This window comes from Bos indicus x Bos taurus, chromosome 22 (assembly GCF_003369695.1).
Source record: "Bos indicus x Bos taurus breed Angus x Brahman F1 hybrid chromosome 22, Bos_hybrid_MaternalHap_v2.0, whole genome shotgun sequence".
Taxonomy (NCBI): domain Eukaryota; kingdom Metazoa; phylum Chordata; class Mammalia; order Artiodactyla; family Bovidae; genus Bos; species Bos indicus x Bos taurus.
Window position 1 is genome coordinate 4,696,669 of NC_040097.1, and position 15,072 is coordinate 4,711,740.

Sequence of the window (15,072 nt, forward strand, 5' to 3'; positions counted from 1 at the left end):
GAGTGTGTGTGTGTACGCGCACGCGCGTGCCTGGGTGTGGGCACAGTTTGCTAGAGCTGAATGCAAATGAACAGTTTGAGACCGGAGATCACAGACAGTATCTGCCGCTCCTCTCCAAGCTGTGAGCATCTTTTATAAAAGACAAAAGCATCCAACGGGCTGGGCTTAAAGCTACAGGACGTTCATTCACCATCCACATTTGTACTCTCATTTACAACCAGAGAACAGCTCAAGGAGGTAAAAAATATTCTAAATAGGGTAACACTGTTTAGGGAGCTTGGTTCCACAAAGACAAAGAAAAAACAATCCATGTTTCAACAGAAGACTAAAAGATTGCCAGGACAAATTTCTATGCTTTTCTAAAGTTTCTTCTCTTATTTTTCATTTTAGGTTTACGAAGTCATTTAAATGAAAACTGAGCAAAGACAGACTTCTTGTGCAGAGCAGAAGACCCTGAAGTCTTTTTCACTATGGACAACAGGAAAAAAAAAGCTTCTGAATGAAAAGCAATAAGCTCTCTGAAGTGTAAGTAACAGATTAAAACACCACAATCGTAAACCTGAGCTCAGCTCCTGTACCATCACATACTATTTATGGAATACTCACGATACTGCATGAAAGAAGAAAATGTCTTCAAGAGACTGTTCCTGCCCTGAAAAAGTCACTTTGGGATTTACCCTAAAACAACCCATCAAGGATGTCTGCATGATTAATTAGCACTCTTACCGCAATAATCAGGTCAAATCTAAAGAAACCAACTATTTTGTGATCAAGAAAAATCTTTGTAAATTATTTATGATCACAAGAGGGATGGGAGGTTATCAGCAGAAATTGCGAAACAGTAAAGTGGTAAAAAAAAAAAAAAAGAAAAAATTTAAGTGTCCTTTCAAGGGACTACCCGGTGTTGTCTATCAGATATTTTGGAGTTATCCGATAGTATAAATTTTGCGTCTTTGTCTCCGGCTAGGTTATTCTAAAACTGTAGAGATGGAAATTACCTTGTGGATAGTGCTGATGATGAGAAACAGGTCAATTCTGTCTGGTAGAGAATATAAACTTCCTTAAGTCCAATTCTCATTTTAATATCTTACTGCTTCCTAATAATTGGTGAATTAGTGAGACAAATAAAATCTTTGACACGTGTATTCAATTTGAATGAGAGTCACAATTTTTCCTTTGAATAAAACCTTTCACATTTGAATCTGTAACTTTTATTTTGTAAAACATCTAATTAAAAATCAATTGTCTAATTCTGTCTGTTTTAATAAGGTTCTTACAAAAGACCTAAGAACCAAGAACTATTTTTAAATTTTTAAAGAGTTTTAAGAACAAAAACAAACAAACAAAAAGAACACATAATAGAGTACTCTTGTGGCTCTCAAAGCCTAAAATATTTATTTTCTGCTTCTTTACAAAGAAAAAAGAAAGCTTGCTAATCCTTGCTTCACAAACCCAGACAGCGTATTAAAAGCAGAGTCCGTCTAGTCAAAGCTATGGTTTTCCCAGTAGTCACGTATGCATGTGAGAGTTGGACCATAAAGAAGGCTGAGCGCCGAAGAACTGATGCTTTCACGTTGTGGTGCTGGAGAAGACTCTCGAGAGTCCCTTGGACAGCAAGGAGATCAAACCAGTCAAACCTAAAGGAAATCAGTCCTGAATATTCATTGGAAGGACTGATGCTGAAGCTGAAACTCCAATACTTTGGCCACCTGATGCGAAGAGCCAACTCATTGCAAAAGATTCTGATGCTGGGAGACTGAGGGCAGGAGGAGAAGTAGGCAGAAGAGGTTGAGATGGCATCATCGAATCAACAAACCTGAGTTTGAGCAAACTCTGGGAGATGGTGCAAGACAGGGAAGCCTGAAGGGCTACAGTCCATGGAGTTGGAAAGAGTGAGGTATGACCTAGCAACTGAACAACAACAACAATCCTTGCTTTAGATCAAAGTTACAGCATCTCAACAGGCATAGATATTTGAATAAGCGTGATCAACTTGACAAAATAGAAGACACTGAGGATTCAATTGGCATTTACCAGTAAAGTCAAGTTAGGACCCAGACAGAAAACAGGCTCCTTTATACCACCCAAAGACATATCAGGGATATTTTATTGATAACACAAAAAGTTTCCTTTAAAAATGTCTTAAAATGTTCAAATGTTAATTTACAAAGAAACTTTTTTTTTAGCTTTATATATTATTTTTGGCTGTGCTGGGTCTTCACTGCTGTGCGTGGGCTTTCTCTAATTGCTGTGAATGGGCTTTTCATTGCAGTGGCTTCTCCTGTTGCAGGGCACGAGCTCTAGAGTGTAGGCTCAGTGGTTGTGGCCCATGAACTCAGCTGCTCCAGGGCATGTGGGGTCTTCCCCAACCAGCGACTGAACCTGTGTCGCCTGCATTGGCAGGCGGATTCTTAACCACCGGACCACCAGAGAAGTCTCAAAGAAACTGTTTAAAACTGTTTTTCATTGACTGGTTTTCAGACTTCTCAACACTGATTAAAGTTTACTGAATATGCCCTTAGAAAGAAACAAAGGTGAACACAAATTTTACTAGAATCTAATTTACGAAATCCTTTTAAACATTGTAGTATAAATACAATAATCTGGAAATAAAAATAATAAAAAAAAACTACTAAATTCAGGATTTATGAGACAAGAAAATATTTTTTCCCTCAGTAATACAAACCTACAACAGTATTTTTACTGTGTTCAACACTGTTGAGTACTGGGGGGAATGCTGAAATTTTATAGGAAATAGATTTTATCTTTCTAAAAAACTCTTGGGGAAAGAATGCCTTTTAAAAACTTCTTTGTTATGCAACATTTCAAATATGTGTAAAAGTACAGAGGATACTGAATCCTACACAGTGTTTCCAACATTAATTAACTCATGGCTGGTCTTTCCTCCCTCCCATGCAATGATTTGGAAGCAAATCCCAGACAAAAGATACCCTTAACATAAACCAAGACTAATTCTAGAGGCTTTGCTCTATTATTAAAACCTATCTCAGCTGTAAGATCTCATGGATACTACTTTATTTTTTGGACAAAATGCCTAAAGTTCTCCCTCTCTTTCACCCTTCGCGATACTTCATGAAGGATCCACTGGGGAAAAATGTCCAAAGACTGAGGAACTTTGCTCTGTAAAGCATCTGACCTTCTTGATGCTGATGCCTGATGACTGGCTGGATAAACTTTTCCCAAAGTGGCCAAAGATAGGTAAAAGGAAAGCTGAATCGAGGAAGAAAAATGATAAATCTAATAAATCAGTTACTGTCTGTAATAGCAGAAAGCAGAGGATAGATTTGCAAGGGAGGCACTGAAGTCAAGACCTGTGGCAACAGCTGGCCGTGCATTCCTCAAGGAGTCTCTTTTCTTGCCCTCCTCCAGTAGGTTACAGGCTCACCTAAAGTCCTTAACTAGCAAGCTCCCACTCAACTCAGTAAGAGGGAGGTTTTGTTTGACTTCAGCAGCTTTCTGTATGCAAAAGCAACCCCTCATAACCAGCCAGTGGGTGGGGGAGCAGAAAAGTGACAAAGAAAGTAACTGGAAAGGAGTTTAAAATCTTTTGAGATTAGTATAGTCATATGAATCTCTAAATAAGGCAAGTGCTTTCTTTTACTGCTTAGAACCAATTAGTTCAGAAAGGAGAGCAACAGAATTAGTGCCAAAGCCAATACCAGAATATGAAGCTTTAGGAAAAGAATACAGGCACCCGCCTTCTTCAGAAATTAACCAGGTTACCTGCCTTGCTGTTCGAGACAATTAACTGAAGACATGCAATTCTGATCCAAAAAGGACGTCCTAGAGACATTTCCATGACTAGTGTCAACGTTTAATGTATAACAAATATGAAGCCAAATATTCACATCCTTTGGCCCAAGTGTGTTTACAGTAAATGCGAACAGTGTGTAAGTGAAGAACAAGTCTTGCTGAGGTCAAAGACTCACATCAGGATAATGGTAGTCAAAATGGCTGATTAAGAATCTGCACTGATCTTGAAAAATAGAATAAGCACAGGTTCACGAAGTTACAGTCCGGAAACAACTCACTCCTAGAGCTTCAGTGAACTGGATCGATGTATGTAGAGTAGATGTACACACAGCAGTAGTGTACTTATCATTATAACCACAGAGGGGAAAAGGAAGGGGACAAGGAGGATAACAGGACATCTACCGAAGGCAATAAACACGTTCTAACAAACAAAGTATAGAGAATTAATGTCCCTTCAGATACTAATTTATTTTATTCTATTAAAAATGTTTAATTGAAGCACAGCTGATTTATGATGTTGTGTCAGCTTCTAGTGTTCAGCAAAGTGATTCAGTTGTGTGTGTATATATATATTCTTTTTCATATTCTTTTCCATTATGGTTTATTTAAGCTTACAATGTAGGCTCAATAAATGTCCAGTGAATTAATCCGTAAGAAATAAGAATATAACATCATATCACCTCAAATACATGCTTATATTTAAATCTACAGATAGTTGTGGCTAGTTTCTGCATTGGAATCTTCCATTTTTTTGTATTCAATGTTTCACAGAGCCACCTCTGATTGCTGGACAGTGTTTGCTTATGAATTAATTTTAGGCCTTTAAGGATTCCCTTAGTTTCTGATATTCCACAAGCACATAAAAAGCAGAGTTACAAGATTTTTTTTTCTCCACAGAATTCCAAGCCAGAGTTGTAAGAGACCTTAGAAGACAGTCTCTGTGTATGCTCAGTCATGTCTGACTCTTTGTGACCCCATGGACTACAGCCCATCAGGCTCCTCTGTCCATGTGATTTTCCAGGCAAGGATACTGGAGTGGGTTGCCATTTCCTACTCCAGGGAATCTTCCCAGCCCAGGAATTGAACCTGCGTCTCCTGTGTTGGCAGGTGGATTCTTTACCACCGTACTACTTTGGAAGCCCCAAAAGATCGTCTACTCAGTATTTAAGTGAAATTTACTAGAAATGGGGGTGAAATCATTCACAATTAAAATCTGGAGACAAATTTCTCATATAAGTCTAAGAAGCAATAACTATAGAAGGCCTCTGTTCTCAAGCCATTATTTAGAAAATCAATATGGAACTGTCTGTAGTTTGTTCTTGACTTTGGCACACTCAGGGAAAAAAACATATTCCATCTTCCCAAGAATATTTTCTGACAAAATTACTTTTTATCTTATAATGATTTGATAAAAATTAATTTTGCAAACTATGTTACAGTCAAATTAATTTTACCTTTACAGTTTAGACGACTGTTAAGACTTTATAAAGAGGGCTGAGCACTGAAGAATTGATGCTTTTAAACTGTGGTGTTGAAGAAGACTCTTGAGGGTCCCCTGGACTGCAAGGAGATTAAACCAGTCAATTTTAAAGGAAATCAGTCCTGAATATTCATTGGAAGGACTGAGGCTGAAGCTGAAACTCCAATACTCTGGCCACTGATGCAGAGAACTGATTCATTGGAAAAGACCCTGATGCTGGGAAACACTGAAGGCAGGAGGAGAAGGGGATGACAGAGGATGAGATGGTTGGATGGCATCACCGACTCGATGGACGTGAGTTTGAGCAAGCTCCGGGAGCTGGTGATGGACAGGAAAGCTTGGCATGCTGCAGTCCATGGGCTCACAAAGAGTCGGACACAACTGAGCGACTGAACTGAACTGAAGGCTTTATATGGTATTATAGAATTTGCAGCCCTTTAATCTAGGGAGTAGGAAAGGAAAAGTCCTAATTAAAATTCCTAATAACTTAGTGCTTTGTCTTGCACATTAAGGGGAGAACTTTAATAAAACAAATTTGCTCGTGACCAACTGATAACAAATGTTCTTTTGGTGGCTTTTTGTAAACAAAATTGAGATGGGAATATTGTTAGTCATCTCTCGTATTCTTTTCAACTACTAGGAACTCTGTTTTCTCTCAGGGTGTTTTATGTTGTATCAAAAACAATGTTTCTGTTATAACATCCTAATGTTAGGGTAATATTAATAATGCCACTTTTCCAGAATTTTAATTTCAAAGAATGACTAAGACAACCTAATTCTTAAAATGTACTGTAATAGAACAAGAGCTTCGTCTGATTTAGGTTAATTAAGATCCCACTAGGTAAAGACTTCCTTTTTTGCTATAGGATCTAAATTACTTTGAGTTAAGAGATTGCCAGAGAACCTACTCACAGCATTTCTAACTCACTTCTTTGGTATTTTCTCTTTAATTGAAAATGGTGTTAAGAACAGCTGACCTTTCCATAAATCACATAAATATGGTACAGCTGAATCATATAATGTGGTGACTTCTGCTTTACATCTGAGAATACCACTGAATTCCAACTTTACAGCTCAAAATTTTAATTACTCTTTTCAACTGCTTGACATCTTCAACCCTGACTAAGCATAGCAATGTCATTAGTGACGGATTAATGAAGAGGTTGAAGAGGACCGGAAGCACTTTGCAGCAAACCATCAGAGACCGTGTTCCAGGATGGTGTTTATCCAAGTTAGTAATCTTCACTATTTCATTCACTGACTCAGTTATGAATAATCAATTATAATTTCCTCCCCTCAAAAGGTACCATGAAAAACTCTGTTAAATGTACTGCTGAAATCTAGATGTCCTGTCTTCAGAATATCTCTACTACTATAGAAATCCTATTTAAAAAGGGAATGAGCTTAGTCTAAGGATAATCAAACTTAGAAAATCTGTTTAGTGCCTTCCCTATGGGCTTCTTTTACAAAGTACTTATTTACGTATGCCTAACCACAGGTCTGGAATAGTAACAACTTAATGCTAAGGAGACTGAAAATTTGTCTATTTTTCAAAGAATTAATAGCAGCCAGAAAATATTTCTGTACCCTTAATTTTAACATTAATAAAAAACGGAAGCATGAACTGTTTAAGTTTTAATCTTAAGACTGTTAGTGTTTTAGCAACTTTGGATCAAGTAAAATGTTTAGAATACATATATACACCATATGGTTACACTCATTTCACTGTATTTTTTTAATTTCAAATTCCTATTAATTTGTAGGCCACAGAGATTTGTGCTCACGCTCAGTTATCGAGTCATGTCCAACTCTTTGCAACCCCATGGACTAGACACAGCCATGATCCTTTTCCATGTAATTTTCCAGGCAAGAATACTGGAGTGGGTTGCCATTCCCTCTTCCAGGGGATCTTCCTGACCCAGGGATCGAACCTGCGTCTCTTGCATTGGCAGGAGGATTCTTTACCACTGAGCCCCTTGGGAAGCCCAGGCCACAGAGATCAACCTCATGTAAATTAAGATATGCAACTCTTCACTTAAGGAAGATTTTGTTCCAGCAAAATAATGTGCAAATTAAGGATTTAATATGGAATAATATTTATTACATTTGAAAATGTGTTACACTTAAAAGTGACTATATAAAGAATTTAGAATGAATGCTTTTGAAAGTAAATAATTACCCTATCCAGAGTTAGAAAACTTTGTCTAAATCCAGATTTTCCTCTGTACTAGTAGTACTAGTTGAAGTCCAGTAAACTCCTTCATTTATCTTCTATGAGTAGTTTGTAACTGAATAATAATCAGTTAAGAAATTGCTTTTTAACTCTATTAACTGCCTAGAAACAGAAAAATAAGTTTGAGATCGGTGTCTCTGACCATTTCTGAGAGTCATAGGAAGATGTGTCACTTTATTTCTAAAACCAATCTCTATGTGTCTATACACATATATTCTGAAACGTCCTAAAATCTAACGATCTTGAGAAGCTGTCTTGTGAAATAGCCTTATTTTACAAGTGAGGAATAAAAGCTCTGGCATGTTAACTAAATCCCCAAGTTCCCATCTGGTTCTGGCAGGACTGGGACTACAGCCCATACCTCTCCAATGTACTCCTCGTTTACTTATTAGGCTTATTACTTGTTGTCATCTTCCCCAACTAGAGTGGAAGTTGCATGAGGTCAGAGAGCCATCTCAACTCCCAAACTCTGATAGAAAACAGATTCTCCAACAACTGTTTGTTCAGTGAACAAATGATCAGTCTACATCACCCTCTGTTTCAGATAGGATATACTGGAACTCTGGCATACAGTAATTTCTGGCATGAATTAAAATAATCGGTGACAAACGTTCTTAGGCATTAAGTCAGAGCTCTCAACCTATTTTTCTTCTCACAGTCTTAAGGGATGTAAAACATTCTCCGGAGGAGAAGGGAAGCATTTTGAGCACTGGGAGTAGGGAGACGCTGCCCTGCGGAACAGTCTTCTGCTGCTGTGCTGTACACTTCTCATCCACCACTGAAATCACTGTTCTAGCTATTCCTTTCGAATCAATTACAAAGAAATCCCACAATTACAAAATACTGTGGGCAGATCTTTGCACTGTTTCATAGGCATTGTTCCTAGGGAATCTGACCTTTATGTAGCACTCTGAGCCCCATGAAACGATGAGAGTTGGTCAAGCAGCAGTTGAGATGGGAGGGGAGTTTTATCATTTGAAATTTCACCATTTAATAAAGTGACAGTCCAATGTAAATAACTGTTTAAATGACAGATAGCATCTGTACAGAACCAAATAATTATCACCATAAATTCTGGGCATTCGTACAGAAAATCAAGGCAATTTATATAGATGTGTGTTGTTGCAGGGTTATTAAAGAAGGAAAAAGCAAATTATTCATCTTTAAGTCAACATCTGGGAATATTATCTTGTGTAATATTTAAAACACAAATATAACTTCAATATATAAGCAATGCGTTCTGTAATATCTCCAATTCTTTCCTAGAATCAGATATGTTTTCCCCTCTAGAGTTCTGTGCCTTTAAAATGTTTATCCTGCAGTTTTCATAAAGTATGTTGCAACCTCATGCAAAGAGTTTATACATAAACCCCTATCTACAGCAGTTTGATGTATCCAGAAGCTAGAGCAAGTACCTCTTTTCTGAACATTTTAATCATTGTTTCAATGAGAGGATCCTTGTGGCACAGCTGGTAAAGAATCCCCCTGCAATGCGGGAGACCTGGGTTCAATCCCTGGGTTGGGAAGATCCCCTGGAGAAGGGAAAGGCTACCCACTCCAGTATTCTGGCCTGGAGAATTCCATGGACTGTATAGTCCATGGGGTTGCAAAGAGTCGGACACAACTGAGTGACTTTCACTTTCGCAGATTTGATGAATACTTTGGGTCAGTGAGAGACATGCGTAGAGACGCAAGTTTAATCTAAAATTATTCACTCAGGTACTAAGTGATTTTGGCAAGATTTTCTCTACTCATGGATTAAGGCAATACACAGACAAAACAATGTCAATTAAAAATATTCAGATTACGTTTTACGTTTTCCTCCTCTTTTTGGACTGTCAATAACGAAGAAAAAGGAGTTAACTTCTGTTTTACTATCAGTCTCCACCCCCTATCCTTTCAGGGCAGGCCTATGAATTCTTTTCTTCTGAACACCCCATTCAACCTGGGATTGCATTCTTAATAAAACATAGATAAGGAAACTGACCTTTTATAACCTCAGAACAAACAGAGATGTGCCAGGGTTTTAAAATCCAAGATACAGAACAAACAACAGGAAAAAAAAAGGGGGGGGGGGAGGGGGACACAGAGCAGAGGTACAAATCTGTTAATAAAGCTGGCATTTAAAGTGATCAACCGTAAGGAATAGGAGAGTGACTTAACACCAAACTTCAGAGTGAAAAATCTATTTGGATCTTAAATACAGTGGCTCACAACAAACAATAATACATATCAGCTTTAGGATCAGGTAAAACTGTACAGAATCTGTGTGCTTCAGCATGTATCTCTTAGAAAAGATCTATGTATTATTTATAAACCCACAACACACCAAAAAATCATGGTAAACTACAGCTGTTAGCCACACTTTGTACTCCTGACTGTGGATGAGATGTGAAAATGGTGGATTCGCTGTGAAGCTGGGTCACCCTCCCATCCAGTTGAATCTCAGGGACTTGCTCCACTGATGCCGAGACATAGTACCAAAATATGTGCATACCGCTTTACAATTCAGAAAATTGCCAAGTCTTTGGGAAAAATACATGAAAAACAAGTAGCTGAGTAATAAGAACCGTTTTGTTTTTCTTTTTTTAATGTGAGAAATATTTCAAATGGCTTTAATCCAAATCGTGATTGGTTATGCATGCCTGGTATCTTCAAATTTAACCCAAGCTTTCCCCAAGTTACCAAAGGCAAAGGAAACTCTGGTTCTCTGAAGAAAACACTTAATTTTGGAGAACTACTCAGCCTGAGAGAGTGAGGATGACATTTACTCTGCACTGAAGCAGCCCCGTCATACGGCAGCACGGGACACTGTGGTATCAGCTGAGCATGCCCACACAGCCAAAGAACACTCTGTGCGTTCTACCTAAATACCTAGGGGTAAAATGAACAACTAGGAAACACAGAATACGCCTCTCCATTACTGCCACCTCACACAAGTCAGTCCCAAAATAGCAAATGCCCGGGGCTGAGATCTACTGCTGAAAAATGCGAAGTTTCAGCAGCTCAAAGCATTTCCTGTGTCTGTCTCAGCTACCAGCCCCCACTTAAAGCTGTAGAATTATAAGATTAAGGAAGAGATTTGAGGAAAAAAAAGACAGATACACACACATATACAACATACGGTTTCCGAGGAGAGTGAGGGTTCCATGCTTGTGAGGGAGAAGGAGGAGGAATATGCCGAAGAACCCTCGGGTTTCTCCCAGATTTGAACATGCTGTACTGTGGCATGAGGTCAGCAGAGACTGACTCCAGCCCTGTGAGGCTGAATTCTACCCTGACAAAGCAGGATCACTGTAATATGAAGCAAGAGGACCCAGGGCATGTTGGCTGCTGTACAGAGTGGCTGTTCTAGAAAGTAATGGCAATTCCAAAACAAGGGATCTATGCTGTCACATGAGGTGATCTTCAGCCCAGTTAAGCAATAAGCACCCAAAATACTCTGAATCCCAAACACAGGCAGGTCAAAACATTAGGAGAAAACTTTGTTCCTCAAACCTATTTTGTGTCTGGAGGAAATGAGCAGGAAGTGGGAAATTCTAAGAACTACTGGTTATTTTGTTTTGTATCACAAATAATGTCCAGATTCTATTCTAAATGAGGCATAGTCGTTTGGACACTGTGACCTAGCCGAGGAGCCCCAAAACTTTTCTATTACTTTACAAAGGAAGAAGGGAGAATGTTCTAAAAAAAATATTTTTGGTGTTAGAGATACGCTGAAACTGAAGAGATGGTTTAAAAACCTCATCTCTCCCAAATACCCAAAAGGCAGAAGTTGCTGCAGACCTAGCGCACATTACCATTTCTTTTTAGGTCACCAAGAATGTATATAACTGTACTGTTAGAAATTTTTCCCTGAAATAAGGGGAACACACACACACACACACACACACAAATCATGAAGAGAAAAAGGAACCAGGAGATGGAATTTCCGTCAAGACAAAAGCACAGGACACACAGTGCAGACAACCCTCCCCATTCTGTGGTCTCCCTTGTATCACGGAAGGTTTACTCCAGACCAGAGTGACCCAATCCTTTCATCATTCTCAAAAAGACAAAGCTCTGATGAAAAGACTGGATTCCGGACTAGGGGTGGGGTTAGGCGTGACTATCAGGGGAGTCTCCGGAGCAATGGACACATGAACACGCAGATGCACACCCTCAGTCAGCACACAGCATCAGCTTTCCCGCAAACGTCTCCCGAGTCCTCTGAAGCCCAGTTCTGCCATTTCTGGGATGCACGGCAATATAAATAAGAACACCTCAGGCCTCTGAGACTTCTGGGACTCTCATTTCACCTTCAAGCGCTTCAGGCCGCCTCACCTAAAGCATGGGCCCCATGCATGTTAATTCCCTTTCCTACTTTTATTTCCATCACAGATCTGTTCTCACAGACACCAACCGCCACGGATTTCTACGCAGAAACTGAAAGTCTGCAAACCAGAGTGTGAGTTCAAAGTTCTGTGCTTCCCCTGTGCCAGCTGACGATATCTCCAACAGCCACACTGCATCGGGGAGAAGCATGTCTGCTGCTTATTCATTCAGCAGTGGCAGAGGCTAACAACTCAAGCCTGAACTCTGTGCTTGTCATCAAGAAGATAACAGCACAGCTCAAATCAATGAATAAAAGCTGTTCTGTTCTCTTCTTGGGCTCTTTTCTGGTCTTGTACTCTTTTCAGTGTTACCTGTAATGGTGCGAAGTCGCTTCAGCAGTATGACTCTTTGCGACCCCATGGACTGCACCCTGCCAAGTTCCTCTGTCCATGGGATTCTCCAGGCAAGAATACTTGAGTGGGGTGCTGTGCTCTCCTCATTGGTCTTATATGTCCAAATAGTATTTCTCAACTCCACCAGGGAAAGGACAAGAAGTGTGGAAAGAGCAGAACGATCAGAGCTATGAAGTACTCAGGATCTGCTTAGTTTCACATTCAAAAATGAATCACAAGCACTTTACGGGTGGGGTGACAAGGGTCTTCAAAAGGTATGAATATGAGAAAATCAATTCAAGTAAAAAAATAAAAAATTCTAAGAAGTGACATCCTCATGGTCCAAAGCAAAGTCTGCCCATCTCCACAAGCTGTGGCACTGTGCCCTCTGGCACTTACCTCTACTCCCCACTCAGACATCTCACTGCTGCTCTGTCCCCGCTCTGCCTCCTGAAGAAAACTGTCCAGGACTCCAGCAGACACATGGATAAACTCTTACATGACTGTGCTTCAGAACATTTAGCTCTTCCGGGACTTACCAGTTAGTCAAATGGCATTTACCTTTGACCTTATTAACACAAGGTTCTGTTCCACCTCAGCACTGAGATCACTAATCTCAGGACTAATCACCCCTTTGGAATTACATCCTAAGCTTTCATGTCTAAGAAATTAAATCTCATTGGTGCTACCCTATTCCCTCCCACTCCCCCTCCCATCAGGATCTATTATACCATCTTTCAAGCCAAAGTCAAGGTGGTATAAAGAAATCAAGCAAAACTACATTAGAATTGACTCTACTGATTACTGACTGTCCAACTTTCATAACCACTGAACGTCAGTTTCTTCATCAAAATAAGGATATAGCACACCTTTCAGCACACATTTCTGAGCACTGACATACAGATTATCAGATACTGCTGCTACAGTGAATAAACCCAAATTTCAAGAATAATCTCTTCTATGTACATGGCTCTTTACAGAAGTTTTCAAAGCAATTAATGTGACATAATCTCCATTTTACAAAAAAGGAACTTGAGATCTGCACAATTCCTGTATATGGCAGGGCCTCAGTAAATATTAGCGACTACTCTGAAGGTTGACTTATTCAAGATTACATAACTGGGGTGGGTTAGGATTAGAACCAAGGAATTCTGACTCTTCCCTAACATTCTTTCCACTATTTTGCCATTCAGTTATTTGCCTCTATTTCTGTGCTTCTGTGTTTATTTGGAGGAAATAAAATTATAAATTATATTTCTCATGCTCTATCTTTGTCATTTATTATTTCTATAGACTTTCTTTAGCTTATATATATTTTTTGCATACTCAAACCTTCAAAGCTTCTCTATACATTCATCCTAATAAACTGAAGATTTCATGACTTATTTCAGCAAAATAAATTGAGATCATTTAGTTATTTCTTGATAGACTTCTAACACTACAACTTCACTCTCTATTTCCAATATTGTAATTTCTCCTGAGCAAATGTCTCATCTTTTGGTTTCCAACTGTCTACCATGGGGAAAGGACTCTCTGATCTAAATAGTCTGACCTCACACTCTTCACATAATTTACCTAGAAGCCAGATCAGAATTTTTTCATTTCTGTCATTTACATCTCTCTTCGTAAAGCAATGCTTAAGAATAATTTCCTTTGCCAAGAAGACTCATGGTCTTTTCAACAAATGATACCAACACAAGTAGCTATCAACATGCAAAAGAATGAAGTTGGACTCTTCCTCACAAAATATAAAAGATAAACTCAAAATGAATCAAGAATCGAAATGTAAGACCTAAAACTATGGGTGTAAATCTTCATGACCTTGGATTTAGTCAATGGTTTCTTAGATGTAACAGCAAAACCATAAGCCATAAAGGAACAAACAGATAAAACAGCCACAACAAACTTCAAAGTGCACCACTAAGAACATGAAAAAACAACCCATAGAAAGGGGAAAAACTTTTGGCAAATCATAAGCTTTTTAAGGGAACTGTACATAGAATATATAAAGAACTATTACAACTAAATGTTAGCGAGAAAACCCAAATGGGCAAAGGCCCTGAATAGACACTTCTCAATAGAAGACTGACAAATGGCCAAAATGTACATTAAAAAGATGCTCGACATCATTAGCCTTCAAGGGAATACAAATCAAAACCACAATGAAATACCAGTTCACACCTAGCTAGGATGACGATAGTAACTAGAATTGGTGAGAATGCAGAGAAAGTGGAACCCTCGTAGGCTGCCGGCGGGGATGCGACATGCTACAGTCCCTGCGGCAAACAGTCTGGCAGTTCCTCAAACGATCAAACAGACCGTTACCGTGTGATTCAACACACCACTTAGAGGCACATGCCCAAGAGAAGTGAAGACAAACGTCCACAGAAAAACATGTACCCAGACATTCACAACAGTATTATTCGTGAAAAAAGGAGAAGCAACTCAAATGTCTATCAACTGATGAATGACATATAAAATGTGATATTCATATAACTGAATATTACCTGGCACTAATAAAGAAATACTGCTAAATAACATACCGTATAATCTTGAAAACAGAACGCTAAGTTAAAGAAGCCGGTCACAAAGGATCATATATTTTATGATTTGATTTACATAAAATGTCCAGAACATTCAAATTCACAGAGACAGAAACTAGATTAGTGCTTGCCTGGGGCTGAGGGGAATGATAAGATTGGCAGTAATGGCTGGGATGTGTGGGCTTTCTTTCTGGGGTAATGAAAATGTTCTAAAATTAATCACAGTGACAGTTGTGAAACTGAATAAAGTAAAAGTCGTGCAACTATAAACTTCCATGGGTGAAGGGTATTATATGTGGATTATATTAAAAAAAAAAAAACTGTTAAAGTTTGTTG

The 15,072-nt window shown here is 38.9% G+C and overlaps 1 protein-coding gene and 1 long non-coding RNA gene across 11 annotated transcripts in view; one reads left to right on the forward strand and one right to left on the reverse strand.

Moving 5' to 3' along the window:
* Positions 1-15,072, reverse strand: part of TMCC1 (transmembrane and coiled-coil domain family 1) — a 156,562-nt gene that overhangs the window by 35,210 nt on the left and 106,280 nt on the right. The window contains exon 1 of one of the 10 annotated variants that reach the window (XM_027523486.1): positions 10,612-10,772. The exons of the other annotated variants lie outside the window; for them this stretch is intronic. Coding sequence (XP_027379287.1) covers positions 10,612-10,638 — 27 coding nt within the window. The 5' untranslated portion in view covers positions 10,639-10,772. Of the gene's footprint in view, positions 1-10,611; positions 10,773-15,072 lie in introns of those variants that run through there. 10 annotated transcript variants of the gene reach the window in all.
* Positions 90-1,156, forward strand: LOC113880857. The gene is made up of 2 exons (XR_003507851.1): positions 90-237; positions 391-1,156. It is a non-coding gene; the product is annotated as an uncharacterized LOC113880857 (long non-coding RNA).